General features: G+C 42.2%; 4 protein-coding genes across 4 annotated transcripts; 2 read left to right on the top strand and 2 right to left on the bottom strand.

The window, feature by feature from the left end:
• Positions 1–212: 212 nt before the first annotated feature.
• LOC109179830 (protein FAR1-RELATED SEQUENCE 5-like) lies at positions 213–1,490 on the bottom strand. The gene has a single exon (XM_019329310.1). It carries the CDS (start codon positions 1,488–1,490, stop codon positions 213–215), a length of 1,278 nt encoding a protein of 425 aa, XP_019184855.1.
• A 3,511-nt stretch (positions 1,491–5,001) lies between these two features.
• On the bottom strand, positions 5,002–7,410 carry LOC109179829 (receptor-like protein 12). The gene has a single exon (XM_019329308.1). It carries the CDS (start codon positions 7,408–7,410, stop codon positions 5,002–5,004), a length of 2,409 nt encoding a protein of 802 aa, XP_019184853.1.
• Positions 7,411–12,316: 4,906 nt separating this feature from the next.
• LOC109179828 lies at positions 12,317–12,904 on the top strand. The gene has a single exon (XM_019329307.1). It carries the CDS (start codon positions 12,317–12,319, stop codon positions 12,902–12,904), a length of 588 nt encoding a protein of 195 aa, XP_019184852.1.
• Positions 12,905–20,744: 7,840 nt separating this feature from the next.
• Positions 20,745–21,248, top strand: LOC109179827 (RNA-directed DNA polymerase homolog). Its single transcript, XM_019329306.1, has one exon. It carries the CDS (start codon positions 20,745–20,747, stop codon positions 21,246–21,248), a length of 504 nt encoding a protein of 167 aa, XP_019184851.1.
• Positions 21,249–22,161: the final 913 nt, after the last annotated feature.

The following is a 22,161-nucleotide window of genomic DNA, read 5'->3' as shown; positions in this document are numbered from 1 at the left end:
TGTGTTGGGGTTTATTGGCTTGGAGTATAGGGGCGGGGGTAGTGGATGTATTTATTTCTTTAGCAATGTGTGTAATTATTATCGGATAATGCGTAATATATTATTGAATAAAACTGCATGTTCTTACAGGAATCTAAGCTAATAGTAATATGCCCTACCAGGAAATATTTTGTGCATTAGTTAATAAGATGTGTGCCCACTTTTCTGTAGTTTCAAATCGTTGGACCTCCGTTCTTTTTTGTGTTTGTTTTTTTTTTTTTCGTTGGTGGCTTTAGCGGGCAGTTTCGGCTGTCATGGCGCGCTTCTTCGTCACAGTAATGGCATGTGCGTCCATCTTTTCTTTTCTTTGCTTGTGCTTTCTCCCGTGTGGTCTTTAATCGCTTTCCACTCCCTTTGTTCTTTGATACTTGTGGAGGTTTCACTTGTACAACTGTTGTTGCCTGTGTGCCATAAAATGTCTCCAGTAATTCGTTTTTGTTATTTGTATCATGTCTCTTCTCTTTGGTCTTCAATAATTTACTTTTGTGCTCTAGTATCCAGTCCAACATCTCCTGCATTTCAGATGTGTTTGCCTGTGATAATGCTATGCAAGAGTAAAACTCACTCCATAGTTTAGCTGTTAGTCTATTCTCTTCTATTTCTGTATTGTCTGGTCCTCCTTGGTGAATGTTGCCGTTGGCCCGGTTGTGTGCACATGCATTTCGTGTCCACCTTGGTATTATATATTTTGCTGGTATCACTTCTGCATCATCATCCTTCAATACTGCAAACGCATGTTTGCATAATATTCCCACCCTAGTGAATTTCCCACAGGAACATCTCACTGTCTCATTCTCTTTATAATATTGTACTGTGAAGCTCTTCTTTTTGCCCTCTTGGATTGTATATAGTACATGATCACTTGCTTGTTCCTTGCTTGATATTTTGCATGAGAAACTTCCGTCTAATATCACTGTTTGGATGTCATAGAAAATTGTATTGGTGTATAGGGAAGATGCATGTTTCTCAATTTGTAGCGGTGTCTTCATGGGTGGGTAAGATGATTTGCACTTTGCGACTAATCTTGCTTGGTTGTGCCGTTGCATCTCGATTGCGCTTTCGAACTGGGTGAAGAATTCTAACAATGTTCCATGTGTGTTGATGCAGTCCCCAAATAGTCCATTTTCTGACTCTGATCTGGATGTAGTTCGCATTAGCCCTCCCATGAACACGTCGTTGTAGTACGCCTCTATCCAACTTGATCTGATCTCGTACATTTGTTTAAACCACTTGTGGTCTTTAAGGCTGTACTCTGTCATTAATGTGTTCCACTGTATTTCGTACTCCTCACGTCCCAAGGTTTTGTCCCAGACAATTGCATTTAATTCCTTTCTGAACTTTTCGTCTTTTGCTAATTTCCCACCAACCTTCTCCCCCACTTTGGTCATTATATGCCACATGCAGAATCGGTGCCTGGTTTCTGGAAATACTTGAGGCATTGCTTCCTTCATTGCTGGGTTTTGGTCCGTTATAATACATGTTGGTGTGTGCCCCATACATCGTTTAAATGCATCTAGGAGCCACACGTAAGATGCGATGTCTTCCTTTGCTATAAGGCCTGCCGCAAAAGTTACGCACTTCTTGTGGTTGACTATCGCGGTGAATGGCACAAATACCAGTTTGTACCTGCACATATTTGTGAGTGTTAGGCCGCTGTGTTGATTTTCCAGTCGTTCAACTTTTATTATAGGCGGTATTTGCTACATTCTGCCTTGCACAGTAGGGGCACAAGACGTAGTGAATACTGGCACAATATATAGTTTGAGGTGCACACAGGTTTCAGGTTTCGTACTCTCTTTAAACTGGTGTATATTATTTGAATAATTTATAACTAACCTGTTGGTTCGGTACATTGCATCGATTGACACCATATCTCCGAAGGAGTTGTATTGTGTTTTAGCCGTTTGGTCTGCCTAGAACACCCTGCGTAGCTGGTTTTCCTCGTCGACATCGTACTCAAATGTGAAACTTGGATACAACGCTTGCTTCTTTGCGTACTTGTCTATCACTGCTTGTGCATCTGCTTCATCAAGCTTTGCATTTACATCTCGCTTGCAATTTCTGAACTCTACGCATGTAGGCCCCATATTTGCACCTCCCCCCATCTCATTGAATATCTTGAATGCTGTTGTTGCTCCTATGTTTATTTTTCCACAGTTTGCTATGAATACTTTATGTCCAATATCAAGCTTTCGATTTATCTTTAAGAATGGTCTTGCTATGGGTGAGCATAGGGAGTGGTTGTGTCGCTCTTCTAATACGGTAAGTTCGTAGTATCCCTCCTTCTGTAGCCGAATTCCACATTTTGCCCAACACCCCACTCGGTTAGACACACGTCGCCGTGTTTGCTTTTTGGCTTTGTTGTCATTATTTGTGTCTGTGCTCTCTTGAGTTGGTGTTGGTGGGTATCCTTCTCGTGAACATAGCAAATACTTCGATTCAATCTGTCCGTGTCTGTTCTTTTTTGCCGATGTGCATCTAACATCGAAACCTACCTCTTGTGCATACTTTTTGTAAAACTCAACAGCTTGCTCTACGTTCTCAAAATGTTGACCCCTGTAAGGCTTTAATGACTGCTCACATTCTGGGATGGTTTCTTCTGTTATTCCAAGATATATTCCGTGGTCGGGCTCAGTTCCCTCATCCGTTGGAATTTCTGCTGCATTTTAAAATGTCAGCAGGAGTATGCATTTATGTATGTTGGCAGACAGTGGAACACGGCATATAGGAAGCGTGCACATCTATAAAATCATCATGGCACACAATATACAGAAAGATGTGACTGCTCAGCATTCAACCAACCTAGGCTCTATTGCATTACACAGAACCCCACCCCCCTCTCCATTATTCGCTAAATCATATGATCATGGACACGTCTAACCATTGCCCTAGATCCAGGTAGTACTCTACGGTCACTATACCATAATAATATTTATTTTTGTGTAATTCGTGGTTCATATTTGTTTAGGCCTTACCGTCAATCATGTCGTCCTCATGCACTCTACGGTCTTCCTCATGAATTGGTTCCTCTGGGAATACATAGTCGTCGGCGTTCATGGATGGTCCCTTGCTACTTGTTTCACCGGCGTCCATGACTGCGCGTAGAACAATTCCTCCCTTCTCGCCCGTACTGCTGCTCTCGGCAATGAACGACGCGAGATTGTAATTAGTCTTTGATTCCCATCCGTGTTCGAATTCTTGCTCCAGTCATATTTTACGTGGATGGATCCTAATATAATTAAGCATGTTGTCAAATTTCTTCTTTGCCCTCTTTTAATTATTTTGGGCATTAATTATATTTGTTTATGGACAACATCTTAGCCATTCAATCTCTTGGATTGGATGGCACTGATTTGTCCTCATAGTCCTCTATATATTGTAGTCCTCATGTGAACTCAACCCTATATATATATATATATATATATATATATATATATATATACATATACACGCACAAAGATTATATATGGAGTGGGGGTAGGGTGAGGGGGTTAGCTGCCCCCTTTAGCTCCGTCCCTGTGTTACCGGCATGGCGCCTTATATCCATTAGTACATTGATCTTATTGGGTGTCCCCCTCCTTTGGATATAAAAATAAAAATAATAATAATAATAATAATAATAATAATAATAATAATAATAATGTTAATGATCTTGAGAGTTGTCCTTGCCGGAATCTTACTCACTAGTGGTTCCACAATAGATTTAATACCTCAAGAATCGTCAAGTTTCCCAATGATGATAGAATATTACCAGTGAGCTGAGCTGAGGTGGTCGTGCGATAGATTGAAAAACCGAATAAAGGAAAGCTTACCTAAAGATCTTTGAACATCACCATGGAAGTGATTGTTGGATAAATCAAGGACTGTGCAAAAATCATAATGGACCACTTGAACCCCCACCCCTTTCCACACTAAGCTTTTTGAAGCTTCAAAATTAAGCTTATAGCACCCCGTTATCATTTGCCCTTTGCATGGCTTGAGAGTTCTCCATTTTATTTTTTGGCAAAGGACCAATGAACTTATTGTGCGAGATCAGATATCAAATATATGCAGCTTCGGGAATGGAAGTGTAGTGTCAGAAGTGCATATTTCACCTTAAAATTAATTAGATTTCAACATAAGAACACACAAATTAGAAAGAGTATCTAACCAATGAGGGAATGAATCATGTAACCTATTGTTTTCCAAGATCTAAAAACTTAAGATTGTTGCAATTTGTCTAGCTTAATTGGGGGCAATGGCCCTCCCAATTGATTGTCATGCAAAGTGAAATACTCCAAGTTGTTTTTGTTTGTGTAAACTCCATGAATAAATCCTTGAAACTGTACTTATTTCAAGCTAAATAAATAGCCACAAGTTCCCTGCTGAAGTTGTTGTCTCATAGATCAATATAAATAGCAAGGAACTCAAACCACACAACCGTGTATCCCTCCCATAAATCAATCTACAATTTGTTATTTGATTTATGTCATTTTTAAGTGTTGGAGTTGGAGTTTTGGAAATATTAACTAAAATGATAAAGTGGTAATTAATTTTGAGGCGTAACTTTGATGGTGTTCACTTATGATTTGGTACGGTGCATTCTTGACTTTCAAACTTATTGTTTTCAATGTTTTTTTCCCAAGTTAAAACATTATATTGAACTAAAGAAATGTATACTATAACAGTACAACGTAACTTTTATATGCATCTTTACACATAAGAGTAATAAATTGTTCCATTTTTCAAGCAAATTGACAAGAATTACAAACCAAACACCATAGTACACTACAATCACACAACAATATGACAACAGTACAGTAGTTAAACACAACAAAAACTACAACCCCAAAATAAAAGAAACTATATTGCTGAATTATAATCCTTCTTTTGATTTACAAGAAAGTCTAAAACCACTATTAGTGTGCTTTGAGTGAAGCTCGTAGTCACTAACTGGTCCTTCTTGATTTTGTACTTCCACATTCAGTCTCCAAGTATTAACTTTACAAGCCATCGAAGTTTTCCATACTTAAATATGAGATGTCCTATAACAATACCAAAGGGTATGCCACAAAAGTATCCAACAACAACACTTTGCCAGCCAATCCCAAAATGCTGTGAATCTGCATTCGGCGCTTGCCCTTCACCTCTGATTTGGCATTGTAAAGTTAGGGGGAAACCACACAAAGCTGTGTTTCCCAAATAGGAATTGTTGCTAAATGTGTCAAATTGTGCGCCATGAGGTATAGGACCAGAAAGATAATTATATGACAAATTGAGTACAGCAAGAAATGTCAATGACTTTGCTAGTTGTCCGGGAATCTCACCCACTAGTTGGTTCGATGACAGATCTAAAACCTCAAGAAGGGTCAAATTACCCAGTGATGATGGAATATCACCTGTAAGCTGGTTATGTGATAGATTGAGAAACCGGATAAGATGAAGTCTTCCTAACGATTTTGGAATCTCACCGTGGAAGAAGTTATTGGATAAATCAAGGTTTGTGGAAATATTATATTGCAACACCTGGCGCTCTTCCCCTTTCCACACTAAGCTTATTGAACGGTCATAGTAATCCAATATTTCACTGTCATTCCCATGTTGCATGGCACCTAGGTTCTCCACATAATGTCTTGGCAAAGGACCAGTGAATTTATTGTGTGAGATATCTAATATATGCAACTTTGGAAATGGAAATGTAGTGTCGGAAGGATATATTTCACCAAAAAAATGATTAGATCTCAGCACAAGAGCACGCAAATCAGGAAGAGTATCTATCCAATGAGGGAATGAATCACTTAAATTGTTGTTTCCAAGATCCAAAACTTGAAGAGAGGTACAATTTACCAAGCCTGGGGGAAATATGCCTTCCAAATGATTGCCATTCAAATTGAAATACAACAAGTTGTTTCTCTTTGTGCATGCTCCTGGAATAGTTCCCTGAAATTGATTTCTAGCTAAATTTATAAACACAAGTTCCTTGCTAAAGTTCTCTAAACATAAAGGTAGCGGGCCATGTAAATTGTTATCTGATAGATCAAGAACTTTCAAGGAACTCAAACCGCACAACTTAAGGGTTGGTGGAGTTATCATGCCTCTAAGATGGTTTTTAGAAACATCTAAAGTTGTCAAAAATTTCATTTCTCCCAAGCATTGTGGAATAGCACCTCCCAAACTGTTGTTGGATAAAAACAATAATTCAAGAGAGTTTTGAAGATTGCATAAGGTTTTTGGAATATTTCCATGTAACATGTTGAAATCAAGATAAAGGTATCTTAGTAAGGTCAAATTTCCCAGACATCGAGGAATTACACCACTAAAAGAACTTTCAGATAAATCAAGCCCCTCAAGGGAGCGAAGAGTGCAAAGTGTTGTAGGAATATTCCCTTGCAATAGAGTGCCTAACACAGAAAATTCTTCAAGTAAGGTTAGATTTTCAATTGTGGGAGGGATTGAACCATAGAAATAGTTTTCACTTAGGTCAAGAAGTTTAAGCTTGGATAGCTTGATTAAACTTGTTGGAAATGGTCCATGGAATAGGTTCCACCCACAACTGAATGTTTGAAGCTTGGTCATGTTGGAGAATAGTTCTTCTGGAAATCGGCCTTCAGTGAAAATATTTTTATTTAAGGAGAGGGAAGTCAAGTGCTGAAGTTGGCTTATTTGGGAGGGAATAATACCAGTGAAATAGTTAACTCCAAGGTTCAACAACTCAAGCTTTGTTAATCTTCCAATCCCTGCTGGTATAAAACCTTCGAAAAGGTTCCAACTCAGATCCAAGAAAACTAGCTGGGAAAGCTTGGTGTGATTGGAAAGTAGTGATTCTAGGATTGGGCCTGTCAAATAATTGCCATTTAAGTAGAGGGAAGTGAGGTGGTTTAGGTGGCTTATTTGGATGGGTATAGTACCAACCAGATTGTTTTCTCCCAGGTTCAACAACTGTAGCTTTGTTAATCTTCCAATCTTTATTGGTATAGACTTTTCAAAAAGGTTCCAACTCAGATCCAAGAAAACAAGTTGGGTAAGATTAACAATAGCGTTTGGAATTGATCCAACAAAGCTGTTATAATGGAGGTTAAAATGTGTGAGGTTTGGAAAGGAATTGAAATCTAGGCTTTCAAGTGTACCTGAGAGGCCAAAATTATCCAACTCTATCTTGTAAACAGCTCCACCATAGTTGCAACCGATGCCAGTCCAATTCGTGCAAATGTTGTCAAGATTAGCGATTGACCATGAATGAAGAACATCGTCATCAGTATCGGATCCTAAGGTGTTCTTCCACTTGACAAGAGCTCTTCCCTCTCTTCTTTCTGATGTTGTAGTCTCTAAAGAAAGTGAAAAGAGAAGAAGAATATGAAAAACAAAGCATAGCAATATTTGAGAAATGGCCATCAAATCTAATCACTATGTTTAATTAATTTCTAGCTTTGTTGTTGTTTTTTTACATTGACGTCAATAATAATATAAGTGGCAGTGGCACTATTACTAGTCAATAATAGTCACGTCATTGCAGAAAAGTCTTCTCTAAATTCAAGTAGGGCAATTGGGAGCAATCATTATTACTATTACATGGACTACAGTTGTGTGGATCATAAATAAGAAGTACATTTTAAGTATATTATAAGTATATTATTTGTGTACGTAAAATATATTTTTTCAAAGTACATTATTTGAGTACTGAAAATACATTATTTTATATATACTATCAAATAATGTACATTCAATATATAAATAATGTATTTTTAGTATATTAAAAATGTCCCTAATATTCCTGGTTCACGCAATAATTTACCAGTTGGGAGTACGCCGTTGTCTCATATGTCAATATAATATCCATGTCACGAAGCTTCGTCCAAATTCATATCTTGGCCTAACCATTATTAAATCCCACCATGATGAAAGAGGCGAAAACATCCAAAAGCTAGCTATAAAAGTCAAATAATGGAAACAAAATTAATTAAGGCAAATATGAACAGAAGAAGTACGTACCGCGTGCAATGTCTGAATAAGGTGACTGTTGATGTTGTACCTATAAGAATGAGTCAACTACCATATTTACATTGTAAAATTAAAATCACAATCTTTAATTTACAAAAAAGTTCACAGCCAATATTTGAATGTGTGGGCATTCTAAGTGTGTGTTTGGTTCGCACATGAAAATTGGAATCGGAATGGGTATCAAATACTTGGTAATGGTAATAGGTTTTCGTGAAAATATTTTGCATGTTTAGTAGTTTGGTGGAATGGGAATGATAATCAATATTGCTCTTTGGTTATGTATGAGGAGGAATAATGGAATGAAGCCCTTATTTTATTAGGGAGATCATGCATATAATCAATTACGAATATTAGGATCATCAAGATTATCAAATAATCACAACCTAAACCCTAAGATAAGCTCTATCAAGACTCAATCACAGAATCACACATACGATTACCAAAGGAGACAATGAATAAGATATAGCAAGAAAAATAGGTTTTGTAAGACATGGGTTACCTCTTAACCTTAATTAATCATTCCTTAGCTATTAAGGTTCTTCTCTAAGATTTCCCCCCGATTGATCTCCTTAGGCTTGGTGGTGGGGAATCTCTTGGGGATGTTTTCGTGTAGTATAACTATGGGTGGTAAAAGGGTTCTAAATGCTTTCTAATCCCCTATTTATAGAGTCAGGAATCTTCATTAGAGTCTGAATAGTAAAGGGCCTACTTTCTTTATTCCTAACTAGTAGTTGCACCCGTGCGATGCACGGGTATATATATATATATATATATATATATATATATATATATATATATATATATATATATATATATATACTGTATTGAATATACAGTATAAAATATACGAATTGAAAATATAATAAATTTGAAATGTTAAACTTTGTAATTTTATTACACATTGTTAAAGACTTTTTGTACACAACATTTTTCGTCGTACTTAGATAGGTTACATTCTCGCAACTAATCAAAATTTTTAAACCCCTTGGGTTACTAACTCTTAAAACAACCATGTACATTTGGTCATGGTTAAAGACATGTTTTTTCATAAACAATCCACTTTTGAAAGTGTTTGTCCTTGGCTTTTGTTTATTGTCATTACATAAGATAGCATCAAAGGGAAACTGCTTTCGTTGGAATTTGAAAGGCAATCTTGGATCTGACGATGTTAGTGACATTCTTGGAGTGTGATCAATATTTCTCAACAACATAACAGATGAACCAACTTTCAAAGTCAATGCATGATTTGGTAAATATCCGAAGCATCGCAGACCATTTAAGAATTCTGTTGTGTGCAAATCCACTAACATATCTACATTTGAATCAGTTTTACAAATCGAATCACAACTCAAATAAGTCATACCTTAAGCCCGATTAATGCTATCAACCACATTCAATGTTGGAGCCAAAATAGCACTATTCTTAAAATAGGACATATCACCTATACTGCGTCAAAACAAAGATAATGTGCTATCAACAATTGTTGCAATAGGATCATCGTCACACTTGAGCAATAAGTGATCTGGAATTGTAATATCTGCTTCACCATCAGTTGAATTACCAACTACTATGTGACATCCCGCAAATCCAAACTCTAATCAAGGATTAATTAGAGAATTAATCCTAGTTTCCTTGTTAATGTATTCCTAAAAATCCTGAAATTCAATAGTCGAGGGACTAGAATTTGACTAGTCACTTAAAGTCAAAGGGTTGTACCTTGTGCTTTTTGGGTTGTGCCCTTGTTCCCTTATTCTTCCAACTTTAGTAAGGGTAGAGATGTCTTTCTACCTAAAGTTTGTGGTTCAAGCTAACCTAGCCACATCCCTTCATTTCATTCACCTACAATCTAAACACAAAATCTCTAACTTCTCTCTAGAAAGGTGTAGCTTCTTCTCCAAGCTAGAATTTTGGGCATCCTAAATCTTGCAAGTTGTCTTCCAAATTCCTACTTTCCTTATCTTGAGCATAGGGGAGGGTAAGATCATTGCTCTTTGGGTGTTTTTAACCTCCTTTTAGATGTTTTTTTCTAAAAATAGTATCTTTGTTGTCTTTTGGTTTGTTTATGAAGTTGGTGTGGAAGAAGAGCTTTCTGAGAGGCTTTCTAAGGGTGAGAAAGAGAAGTGTTAGGCTACAAAGGTAACCCATGCTTTACAAAACCTATTTTCTTACTTATATGATGATTTATTGGCTTCTACTTGTGATTCTTATGTTGAAATGTGAGATTTGATGCATTGTCTTGTGGTGATGCATGTTTAGAGCTTGTTCTTAGGGTTCTTGAATGCCATTTCTTGGCTATTTATTGGGTTCAAGTCATATTGTTGTTGTGTGTGAGATTTTGGACTTGAATTTGGCCTTGTTGTTGAAAATCCCCGAAGGGATTATTGTGTACAGGGTGTGGTACCCGCGGGCGGAATGGCGGGCAGAGGCCTACCCGCCGCCCCACCCGCGGGGAACAATGTCTCGTGGGTGATGTACCGCGGGTGGTTGTCCACCCGTGGCCCCACCCACGGGGAACACTTGTGATGTCGGGCGGGGATTTGTTCCTCGTGATTCGTTTGACTCGGTATTGATGTTTTGACCTCCTGATGTTGTTTTATTGGGCTATTTGTGAGTCTTCATGATGTTTCGTATGTCTAGAACGGTATGTTAGGAATCCATGTAGGATTTTGTGTCTTGAATCGTGCTAAGGGTCCAACCTTGTGATTTGTTGGACTATTGTGAGTCTTGAATGTTCTATGGAACTACTTTTGGATTACCCATTTGATAAGCATGCTAGTTTGATGTTGAAATACTAGTATGTGCGGTTTGTTCTTTCTTATTGGGATTGGCAACTTGTGTTGACCCTCGTTTGGTGTCGGATTGTGATCCTTCGTTGTTGAGTATGGTTTCATATCTTTGTTGTGATCCATTGATTGATTCCTATGATTTGAACGTATATAATCGTTGTACCCTTTGATTGATACTTATTAAGGTTATTGTGGAACCTTAGTCTTCTTGGTAATAATGATGACTTGTGTGATTATGATTGATATTGGTGGTTTGTTACTTGAGCTTTGCTCATGAGTTTGGCGGTTTTGTGATATGATATTTAATGGTACCCTCGTGTACTGAGAGTTCGACGAAAATGTTGGCGGATGTTGGTGGGGGGACGATGCTCCCCGGAGGCAAAAGGTTGGACTCAGAAGTACAGGGGTTACTCGGAGGTAATGGTTGGAACTGAAATAAGGCCAGGGGTAGCCATAAGGTTGGAACAGGGCATAAGGTTGAAACCTGGAACTATGATACTTGTGACATGTAGTTGTCACTGTGGCATTTAGTTGCCAATGTGTGAATGTGTATTCATTGATAATGAGCATGTCTTGATGTATTCTACTTTGTGATCAGTAGAATGCATCTTGAGTTGTATTGTCTTTCATGATTCTTGTTTTGTTAAATTCGTAAGGATGTTGATTTCCTTCCCTTTTGAGAGTGTGAATGAGTCCTTAAAGTTGACTTCTTTCTTAGCTTTTGAAATGATATATACTGTATTCCGTTTCGAAAATGGTTTTTACTTATACTTATCTATATATGCTATTTAACCCGTATTGATGGGTTACCAGCAATATTCGCTGACCAGGTGTCATCCCGACGTTATGTTTTCCTTGTTCTATAGGTTTTGGGTAGAAGCCCGAGAGCGCTAGACTTGGAGCATTAGTTAGCTTATTCACCTTGTCTAGACGTTGTGTTTGATGGCCTGTGAGCCTTTTGAGCGGCCTGTGTGCCTTAACTCTTTATGACTGGTTTTTACTGTTTAGTTTTTCCCGCCTGTGTATCTTTAGTATTGTAAGATGTGGCATAATACTCCCGATTAGACTTGCTTCCGCTTTGTGTTTAATGGATAATTAGATTGTTTATCTCTTGCATTTAAGTTTTAAAAATATGGTAAAATCGGGGGTGTTACAGTTGGTATCAAAGCCTAGGTTTGAGCCTAGGATGTTAGAGTCTAAACTTTAAGAAGTTAAGTATGGTTTGAGACCATAAGATGACCTTTAAGTATCTAAGCGTTAAGGACTTAGGACTTTTAGGACGCGTGGTGAGCTGTGTGTTGTTTACCATTTGTATGTTTGCTTTGTTGCTTCTGTTTCGTTTTAGTGTTCTTGTAGTTAACGCCAGGTAAGGGTGCATTGTTTGTTTGTGCCTACTGTCACCGTGTTGTTGTTGTAGAAGTATCGTTATGGCTTCGCCTCGTCATCGCGCCCGTACGCCCGAGACACCGACCAACGAGCAACTGGCCCAGAACTTGCAACATCTAACGCGAACGATGCAGACCTTGAGTGAAGCCCTTCTACACAACAACCATCCTACTCGTCCGCTGCAGCCTGCCGGGAATCGGGATGTGGCACGTCTAGTCTCGGGACATAGGCCACCAGTGTTCGTTGGAGAGGAGGATCCCGTGATACTCGAGGAGTGGATACGATCCCTCGATAAGATCTTTGCCATTGTGGATTGCCCTGAGGATCGTCGAGTGGAGCTGGCTTCTTTCTACTTCAGTCATGAGGCTGATCTCTGGTGGGTACACGAGGGTCCCGCGTGTCAAGAAGAGCCCGACTTCGACTGGTCAGCCCTGATGGACAGGATGAGGGAGAGGTTTTATCCATCACACATCCGAGCCGCCATGTACGAGGAGTTCTTACATCTTCAGCAAGGCTCGTCATCTGTGGTGGAATACCACAAGCGCTTCTTGGAGCTTGCACGTTTTGCTAGGATGCTGGTGCCTACCGAGCTAGCAAAGGTGGAGAAGTTCGTAGCGGGACTCAACTATGAAGCCTGGAAGGCGTTGACCGTGAGCAAGCCGAGAACCCTGAAGGAGGCTTATATGAGCGCGGTGGATCTTTATCGTGTGCAATAGCTGCAACGAGGGTCGTTTGAGTTCGCCAAGAGGAGGAATGAAGGAAGTGAGTCTCAAAGTTTCAAGAAGCCGAGACAAGACTCTCGAGCCAGACCCGCCCCCTCTCCGCCTCAAGGATCAACTCCGGTCGAAGGCGGAGCTAAAGAGAGGACTTTGGCATGCCGGAGATGTGGGAAGGACCATGTAGGGAAGGACTGCCAAGGGAACGCGCTTCGATGCTTCAAGTGAGGGGAAAGAGGCCACAAAGCTTTCGTGTGCCCTCTCCAAGATAATCAGAGAGCCTTACCATCCGGTGTGAGACCTAGTGGGCCCTCGGGAGGGAGTTCAGGTCGAGGTGTAGCTAGAGCGAAGCCTTTAGGCCGAGTGTTCATGATGGGTCGGTCTCAGGCCAAGTGTTCGTGATGGGCCGGTCTCAGGCCGAGTCTGAGGGTTTGGTGGAGGAAGATACGGCAGGTAACCTCTCTTAAAGTCTACCTTTACCTTGAGAGTGCGCCTTTCTTGTGTTTTCCTTATCTTTGCTATGTGATCCTCTTATGTCTTTCAAGTGAGTTTCCTTGTGATTTGATTTATAATTGTGCGTGGTTTAATATTAGTTTTAATCCTGAAGCCCAATTCAAACCTCATTCCTTTGGGTCATCCAAGCCTAATTTGTTAACTTTAAATTTAGAATTAGAATAGTCAACAAAAAAGATTTAATTCGTAACCATTAAAATTCAAACCCAAATATCCAAGTTTCCAACCCAAACTTTAAACCATCTAAACCAATTATATTACTTGAACCTTATCCCACTTAAATTCCTTTTAACCTATAATTTCCATCTTAACCAAAAATCCCTAAATTAAAACTCCTTTTCCCAAAATTTTCCCCAAATTCCCAAACCCTTCCTCTTCTTTTCCCCTCCACCCACAAGTTACCCGAAAAACCCCCCTGCCCGTCGCCGACCCCTTCCCGTCGCAGCCGGAGTACGCCACCACCACCGCCCATCGCCGTCACCGAACGTCCACCGCCGACGCCCAGCCGGAATCGAAGCCGAGAGAGAGGAAGAGAAAGAGAAAGAAGCAGAAGAAAGGGAAAAGAGAATTTTTGGGTCTACCTTGGATCTTTGAACATCCCAGAATCATGCTTATGAGGTCTAATTTGATGCGGAGAGTGGAATGGGTGGATGCCCACTACCTAGTGTTAGAAGGTAAAGCTTTTGATCACGACTCCTTTTCAAGTTCTTTGTTGGAAATGTTGAACTACCAAGGGTTGTTGGATGGGTTTCTCGCCATTAGGACCGGGACTTACCCAAGTTTGGTGAAAGAGTTCTACCGTCACATGAGTGTGACTAAAGATAGTGGAAGGTTGGAGGTAACTTCTAAGGTGAGAGGTGTGAAGGTTGTTTTGTCTGAGAAAAGATTGGCTCAGCTTTTGAGTTTAACAACTACGGGAGTCTCGCAGTACAGTGGTGACTCTTGGATTGAGACGGATAACATGAGTTATCGGAATTATCTGAGTTACCTTTTGGGAAGAGCTAGAGGTTTTACTCAAGCCATGTGTCGGAGAAAAAGTGGTTATCTGCTAAGCAAAAGATTTTGGTCATGCTTGTTTCTGACTGTTTGTTGCCCAATAATAATAAGAGTCGTTTGTTGGGTAAGTTGGAGTGCACGTTTGCTTTCTGTCTGAAGAATATGGTGAAGTTCAACTTGCCGGTGTTAATGTTGCAACACATGGTCTTTTATCGAGACCATAACCACTAGAGTTTGCCTTATGACATGGTTTTAAGTTGGATTTTTGCTAAGAAAGGAGTGAGTGCCGATGGTTGTGTGCCTTAGCCAGTGGGCAAGATGGTTTTGGATGCCACAAACCTCCATAGTTGCAACCTGTTCCAGCTGGATGATGGGGAGTACATCACTCTTGAAGAGGTAGCCAGAAAAGACTCTGCCGAGAGGAATACGTTGGTTGCAAAGCTTGAGATTCCTGTTGGAAAGCTGAACCTCGCGGTTCAAAGCTTGGGAGGAGATGATGGGAATGAAGGTGAAGAGGAACGGGAAGAGGAAGAAGGTGGAGCAGGAAGCGAAGAGGTCGAGGAGAGCGACTCCGAAAGTGAAGAAAACCTAAGGAGAAAGGAGGCAAAAACCAAAAGGGAGCACGACGCTATGACACACGAGGAGCGTGTGGTCACCCTTCTTCGTCAGCAGAACCAGATGATTGAGGAAGGTTTTGCTTTCATGAAGACTCAGTTCGTCGCTGTCAACCAGAGGTTGGATCAGTTGGAGGTCGGTTCTCGTCGTGGTGGAGCTGAGGAAGACTCGGACAAGGATGCCGAGGAATCGGAGAGTGAGTCCTTTTAGACCGGAGTTGGCGTAAGCTCGTTTCTTTTCTCATTTGTTGATGTCGTTTAGTAGTTGTTGTTTGTTGGTTGTGCTTGTGGCCCTTTCTTGTTTATCATGTTTAATAGTTTGTTGCTTGGATAGTTAGTTTAGTGCTTTGCCTAGGTAGGATTCAGTTGTTTGAGTTTAGACGTGGGATAGAAGGCCTAAGCCCGATTAATGCTATCAACCACATTCAATGTTGGAGCCAAAATAGCACTATTTTAAAAATAGGACATATCACCTATACCGCGTCAAAACAAAGGGAATGTGCTATCAACAACTGTCGCAATAGGATCATCGTTACACTTGAGCAATAAGTGATATGAAATTGTAATATCTACTTCACCATCAATTGAATTACCAACTACTCCATCACCTATATTAGCTATCCATTTTGCAAACTCATCAATCTCTTTAGCCTCAAGCTCTGATTGAACACTTCTTGGGCGAAAATTCTTAGTTAGCCTAAAGATGTTACAGGATCTCCAAAGATAAGAGGAGTTTATGCTTGCCCCAACAATATCTTGTCGTATGCCCTTTGGAACTACTGGGAGAATTTGCCTGAAATCGCCACAAAAAACAAATGGTTTGCCACCAAATGTCATATCATAACTCTTTGGATTTCTGAAGCGTAAACAAATCCCTCATTGTCCGGTCTAGAGCTTCAAAGAGAAGCTATGCCGCTAGACGCAACATTTAAAACAATTTCACCCTTAGACCTTAAAGCGGAAGAAAGTGTTCTCCACAAAAAGGTCTTACAGGTACCTCTATACCCATAAACAAAGAATAACCCCTCCCGATTTGCTTTGAATATCTCCTAACACCTCATAGTAGATGATCTTTTTCTCTTCTATTAGTTGACTAACCAATACTTCATTCTCTTCTTTCCGAGCATCACAATCATATGCCAATTCTTCTTGTATCAACTTATTTGATATTACAGTATAGCTCTCAAAATTTGCATTTGGCATATTTGTAATGATGTGTACCTATATTTTGCGACGTTTGACGGATTTGAAATTGAACATCCCCAGACAAATGTTGCCACACAGCATGCCAAACAGCTTCCCGTTTTCCTATACAGCTGGTCATTAAGAATGTGATAAATAATCTCCTCAACTTAGGTCCAGACGCCCATTGACTTTCTTCCTCTATTGCATCAACATATTCTTTGTCATCATCAACTAAACCTCTAGCATAACACGCATCTCGGAATGAAGCATAGTGCACCCCCATTAACAGTTCTTATATCTGAATAACTTGTAGGACCACATACTTTATTCAACAATTCCTTTATTACATATACATAATAAAATACATTAAATATATAATAATATAGCGAGATAATAACAAATAAATTTAGAATAATTTACAATAATTCATAGTATATGGATACATATAAAAAAATACAGTTGTATCTCAATTAGTGAAACATTTATCATTACTAATGATACTCATTCATGCCATATTTTGAGTAGAACACCCTTCAATTGTAAATCTTTATGAATTACTTGAACTACAATAGTTTGTGCCTTGAGCATCAGTATTTGTTGATGATGAATTCTCTACATTCTTTGAGATAGCAATATGAATATCAAAACTTGGTAAGTGACCGAATATTTAAATAAATATCACACCATTTAGAATGATAGTCTATATAAGCATGCTAAAACTAAGCATGAATTATAGATCTTTTTTAAATTTTGGAGCATATCTAACTACAAAAACTATAGAACTAAAATTTAAAAAAAAATTATATTTATTAAATAAACTATTAATATACATAAAATATATAATTGCACCATTATATAATAAAATTTTGCCAAATTATTATGTGGATCATAACAAAAAGTACATTTTTAATATACTAAATGTAAATTTTAATATACTTAAAATACATTATTTTTGTACTAAATATACATTATTTTATAACTTACGAAATATGGTCCACACAGCTTTTGTGAATCATGGTCCACACAATAATGATTGTAAAATTTTGCACTACAATAATCATGCCTATTAATATAATTAAACAATAAGGTCTATGTATATTATGTTTTCAATATATATATATATATATATATATATATATATATATATATATATACTAATACAATCTGTACTTAAGCATCCAAGCCCATTTGGGTGGCCCAATCTTCTGACCCAATCCAAATTTCATACCCAACCCAAATTCATGGAGTATTTAAGCTATTTTTGCATTCATCTGTGACCTTATCGCCGACGATTCGCATTCTTTCTCCTCTCTCTCGAACATTCTACCGTTCTCTGTCTCTTGGTCCGAATGTCTCAAATCAAACCTCTAATCTCAGCTCTACGACCATTTTTGGTTGTAGGAGGCTATAAATGTGTTTGTCGAGGTTTTATATGCTAGTAATTGTTCTCTACATCACTGTCTTAGCCTATAATCGCCAGTATGATAGGCTAAAAATTAAACCCTAGTTCGTGGGCGATGTTGGATTGGTCAGTCATGTTCGATTTCAGCTCATCATAAACATGAAGTATGACAATGTTCATGATATTGATTTCAAACCCTAATTCCAGAAAACCCTATGAGATAAGTGATTCTGGTCTATCTATTTCTACTTACTTTTTCGACTAATTATTTCGATTTTATTGCCTATTTTGTTTTGCATTTTTGTTCAAGATTAGATTTGTGTAAACTCCTATGTACTTACATTCGTGTTTTTGTATCAGAACAAACGTATAGAAAGTTTCCTTTTGTAAAATGAAAAAATTACTAACCATGTAATTTTTTTCTTTGGTTTTTCAGAGCAAGAAGATTGAGAGTTGGAGACTATAGTATTGGTAAAAGAAATCTAAGTACTGCAACTATATAGAATGCATCATAAAGTAAGCCTCCATTTATTTTGCAACCATCCAGTTTTGGATTAATCTTCTTTAAGGCAAATGATGAATGTAAAAAGTGTGATGTAGACCGGGTCCTTGCGTGGAGCGAGTCTCGCGGCACGGGCCGCGGCTCCTCCCGCAGACCCAGGGCCCGTAGCGGCCGGGGGATATAAAAACACCCCCCTGTGTCCTACTCAATCATCTTCTACCTTTCTTACAATACTTGTATCATTATTACACGTCCCGAACCTCTGTAATAGCATTTCACATCTATTTAATATAATATCATTTACGTACACACCCCTATTATCATTTTATTATTTCGTTTATCACATTCGACATATATGCGGGTTGTATAATCCGGACCCCCGGGTTCATATAATCCATCACTGGTGTTCTTGTTGAGAGCGGTTGTACAAGCTTAAGCGCTCTCCCTATTGTCCTTCATCCGCAGCGATGACAAGATCCGGGTCGAACACCCACAACTCGTAGGGTTCACGCAACACACGCGACCTCTCCCTCACCAACCACCCCAATGGGACCACGGCAAGTCGGCAGACCGTGCCCGTGGTGGCGGGAGGGGACCTCAGAGATCAGATCAACGGGAGTCGGCGGGGGACAGCGAAGTACCTTCGGGGTTCGCTCGCCAATAATCGCCCCCTCAGCGGGACGGCGCCACTCGCTCCACCACCGGTCCCAACTCCCCAAGAGGAGGCCGTCGCGCTCGAGCAGGCGGCGATCGCGCTCAACCGTGTCGCGGCGGGGCTGCGACGGGGTGCCCCGACACCTCCACCTCCGCCCCCGCCGAGGGCGCGTAGTGGCCCCAGCACTCACGCGCCCCGGGCGCCCGCAACGCTGGCCGATGGGGAAGTCAACTCACCGCGACCATCCGAGAGACGAGACGGTGCGGAGGCCAGCCGAGGCCGGCACGAGCAACGGGAAGAGAGGAGGACTCGGCCGACCCGCACCACATCCGCGCTCGGGCGGTTGGGCCCGCGTGTGCCGGCGCGAGACCGCCTAGGGCCGAGGCCGGCCACCAATGCCAGACAGGCGGAGTCTTCATGCTCACCGAGGTCACGGAGCCATGAACCTCGTGTTCCGGGGCCACGGGAGACGACCCCCCCAATAGAGACCAGAGGCGACCTCCAATCGCCTAGCGCAACGAGATGGAACAATTGTGCAGGCAGATGCGCGAGTTGCAGCGCAAGATGGAGGTACGCGACGAGTCACCGGAACCTCGGGACGCCCTGGCCACACCATTCACGAAAGACATCATGGTGGAGCCCCTGCCTCAGGACTTCCGATTCCCGGCAATCAAACCCTACACGGGAGCGACGGACCCACGGGATCATCTCAACAGGTACAAGGCAGTCATGATGATGACGGGCGTCAATGACGCAATCATGTGTCGCGGCTTCTGCACAACTCTAGATGGCCAGGCCCAAGACTGGTTTGGGTCCTTGCCCGGGGGGGGGGGGGGGGGGTCCATCCCCACTTTTGCCATCCTAGCTAATAAGTTTATGTCGCACTTCACGGGCAGCATACAACGAAGGAAGAAGTTCGCCGACCTGTGCTACCTGAAACAACACAAGTCGGAGACCTTGGCGGAGTACCTGAGTAAGTGGAAGAAGGAGGCCATGGGGGTGACCAATTTCGACGAAAGATCCGCCATCCCATTCTTCACCAACAACCTCAGGTCTGGTCCTTTCCACAGCGCGCTGAGAGGAAGAGCTGGGCGCGGAGCCTATACGTGGGGCGGGGGGGGGGGGGGGTCGTCCGAGCACCCCACGAAAAGAGTACACGCAGGGAGCCTATAACATTCATCGACGGCGACCTCCCGGATGGCCCCTTGCCCGACCGAGATGCATTGGTAATCAGGTTGGAGCTCAAAGACATCATTGTCCACCGGGTACTGGTCGATACGGGGAGCTCCGTGAACGTCATGTATTATGACACCTTCACGCAGCTAGGACTATCCAGGAAGCAGCTGTACCAGGTACGGACGCCGCTATCCGGCTTCACCGGAGACTCCATTGAGATAGAGGGCTCCATCACCCTCGAGGTGCAGATCGGCACCCCGCCGCACGTCAAGTTCCCTACCCCCACTGGAGTGGGTGTCGCGTGAGGAGACCAGAAAATAAGTCGGAGCTGCTACTTGAAGGTCTGCCGCCAAATAACAAAGAAGGACCTCCAGGTACACATAGTAATTGAGAAGGCGCTTCCAGAGGAGGAGAAGCGGCCCCACGCCGAACCCGTGGTGGAGACAGAAGAGGTCATCCTGGACCTCAGCCAACCCGACTGAATGGTGAAGGTGGGCACAGGCCTCCCGGCCGACCTCCGAGGTCGGATTGTTGAGGTCATCCGCAGCTACAAGGACGTGTTCGCCTGGGGTCCCGAGGACAAGCCTGGCCTCAGCCGGGAGGTCATCACGCAAAAACTAGCAGTGGACCCCAAAGCCAAGCCGGTCCAACAGCGGAAGCGCTACCTCGCCGCGGACAGACGAGAATTTGTGAAGAAGGAGGTCGACACCCTCCTTGAGATAGGGAACATAAGGGAGGTCCTATACCCGACATGACTTGCGAACGTAGTCCTCACACCTAAACCACCTACGTGGAGGATGTGTATGGACTACAAGGACCTCAAAAAGGCATGCCCCATGGACCCCTTCCCGCTCCCCAACATAGACCAACTGGTGGACAAGACGGCGGGATGCGCACTCATGAGCTTCCTAGACGCCTTCTGGGGGTACCTCCAAATTTTCATGCACGAGGATGACGAAGAGAAGACGGCGTTCACCACCCCCGAAGGGGTCTTTTGCTATCGGGTCATGGCATTCGGGCTCAAGAACTCGGGAGCCACGTACACAAGAATGGTGGCCAAAGTGTTCAAGAAGGTCCTCGGCCGGAACTTGCAAGCTTACGTCGACGACATGATTGTGAAAAGCACGGAGGCTGACCTCCACATAGCCGACTTGACCGAGATATTTTCCATTATGAGGCAATTTGATTTACGTTTGAACCCCAAAAAGTGGACTTTCGAGGTACACGGAGGGAAATTCTTGGGTACATGGTCTCAAAGAGGGGCATTGAGCCCAACCCCGAGAAAGTCAAGGCCATCCTAGAGATGGAACCCCCGAGGTCCCTCCGCGAGGTCCAGCGCCTCAATGGTCGGCTGGCGGCCCTCGATCGATTCCTCTCAAGGTCGGCCAAGAGGTCTTTGCCATTCTTCGGGGTCCTCAAGAAAAGCCAGGAGTTCGAGTGGTCGGATGAATGCTAGAGAGCCTTCGATGAACTCAAGGCGTACCTCATGTCATTACCCCCCCTAGGCAAACCGGAGAAAGGGGAGGTTTTGTATCTGTACTTGGGCATCTCACAAGCCGCGATCAGCTCCGTGCTGGTCCGGGATGACGCGGGGACCAAACGCCTGGTGTACTACGTGAGCAGAGGCCTCCGAGGCGCAGAGCTCAGGTGGACGCCACGGCCAAGAAGCTCGGCCATTACTTCCAGGCACACCCTGTGCGGGTCCTCACCAACCAACCCCTCGAGGCAGTATTAAGGACCTCGGGGTCGGCAAGCAGGTTGGTCAAGTGGTCCATGCGGCTGAGCCAATACGACGTCCAGTTCAAACCCCTACCCGCGATTAAGGGGCAGGCGCTCGCCGACTTCATAGTCGAGTGCACCGCCCGAGAGGCCACCGGAGCGATGAGGAAGATTGGTGGACCCTGTCCATGGATGGTTCGTCCAGCCCCAAGGGATGTAGCGGAGGGGTGGTCCTCGTAACCCCGGAGGGGTTCCGGGCCTACTACGCCATTCGCTTCCACTTCAAGCTGTCCAACAACGAGGCCGAGTACAGGCGCTGCTTGGCGGCCTCAGGCTCGGGTTGGGTCTGAGGGCCTCCAAGGTGAAGGTGCGGTGCAACTCTCGACTGGTTGTCAGACAGGTGACCGGCGAGTTCGAAGCCAATGAAGAGAGGATGAGGAGATACCGCGACATGGTACACCAAGTCCTAGGTCAATTGACCCTCTACGAAATTTT

The sequence above is a fragment of the Ipomoea nil genome, unplaced genomic scaffold (assembly GCF_001879475.1).
Source record: "Ipomoea nil cultivar Tokyo-kokei standard unplaced genomic scaffold, Asagao_1.1 scaffold0980, whole genome shotgun sequence".
In the NCBI taxonomy this organism is placed as follows: Eukaryota; Viridiplantae; Streptophyta; class Magnoliopsida; order Solanales; family Convolvulaceae; genus Ipomoea; species Ipomoea nil.
This window is presented reverse-complemented; position numbering and strand designations above follow the sequence as displayed.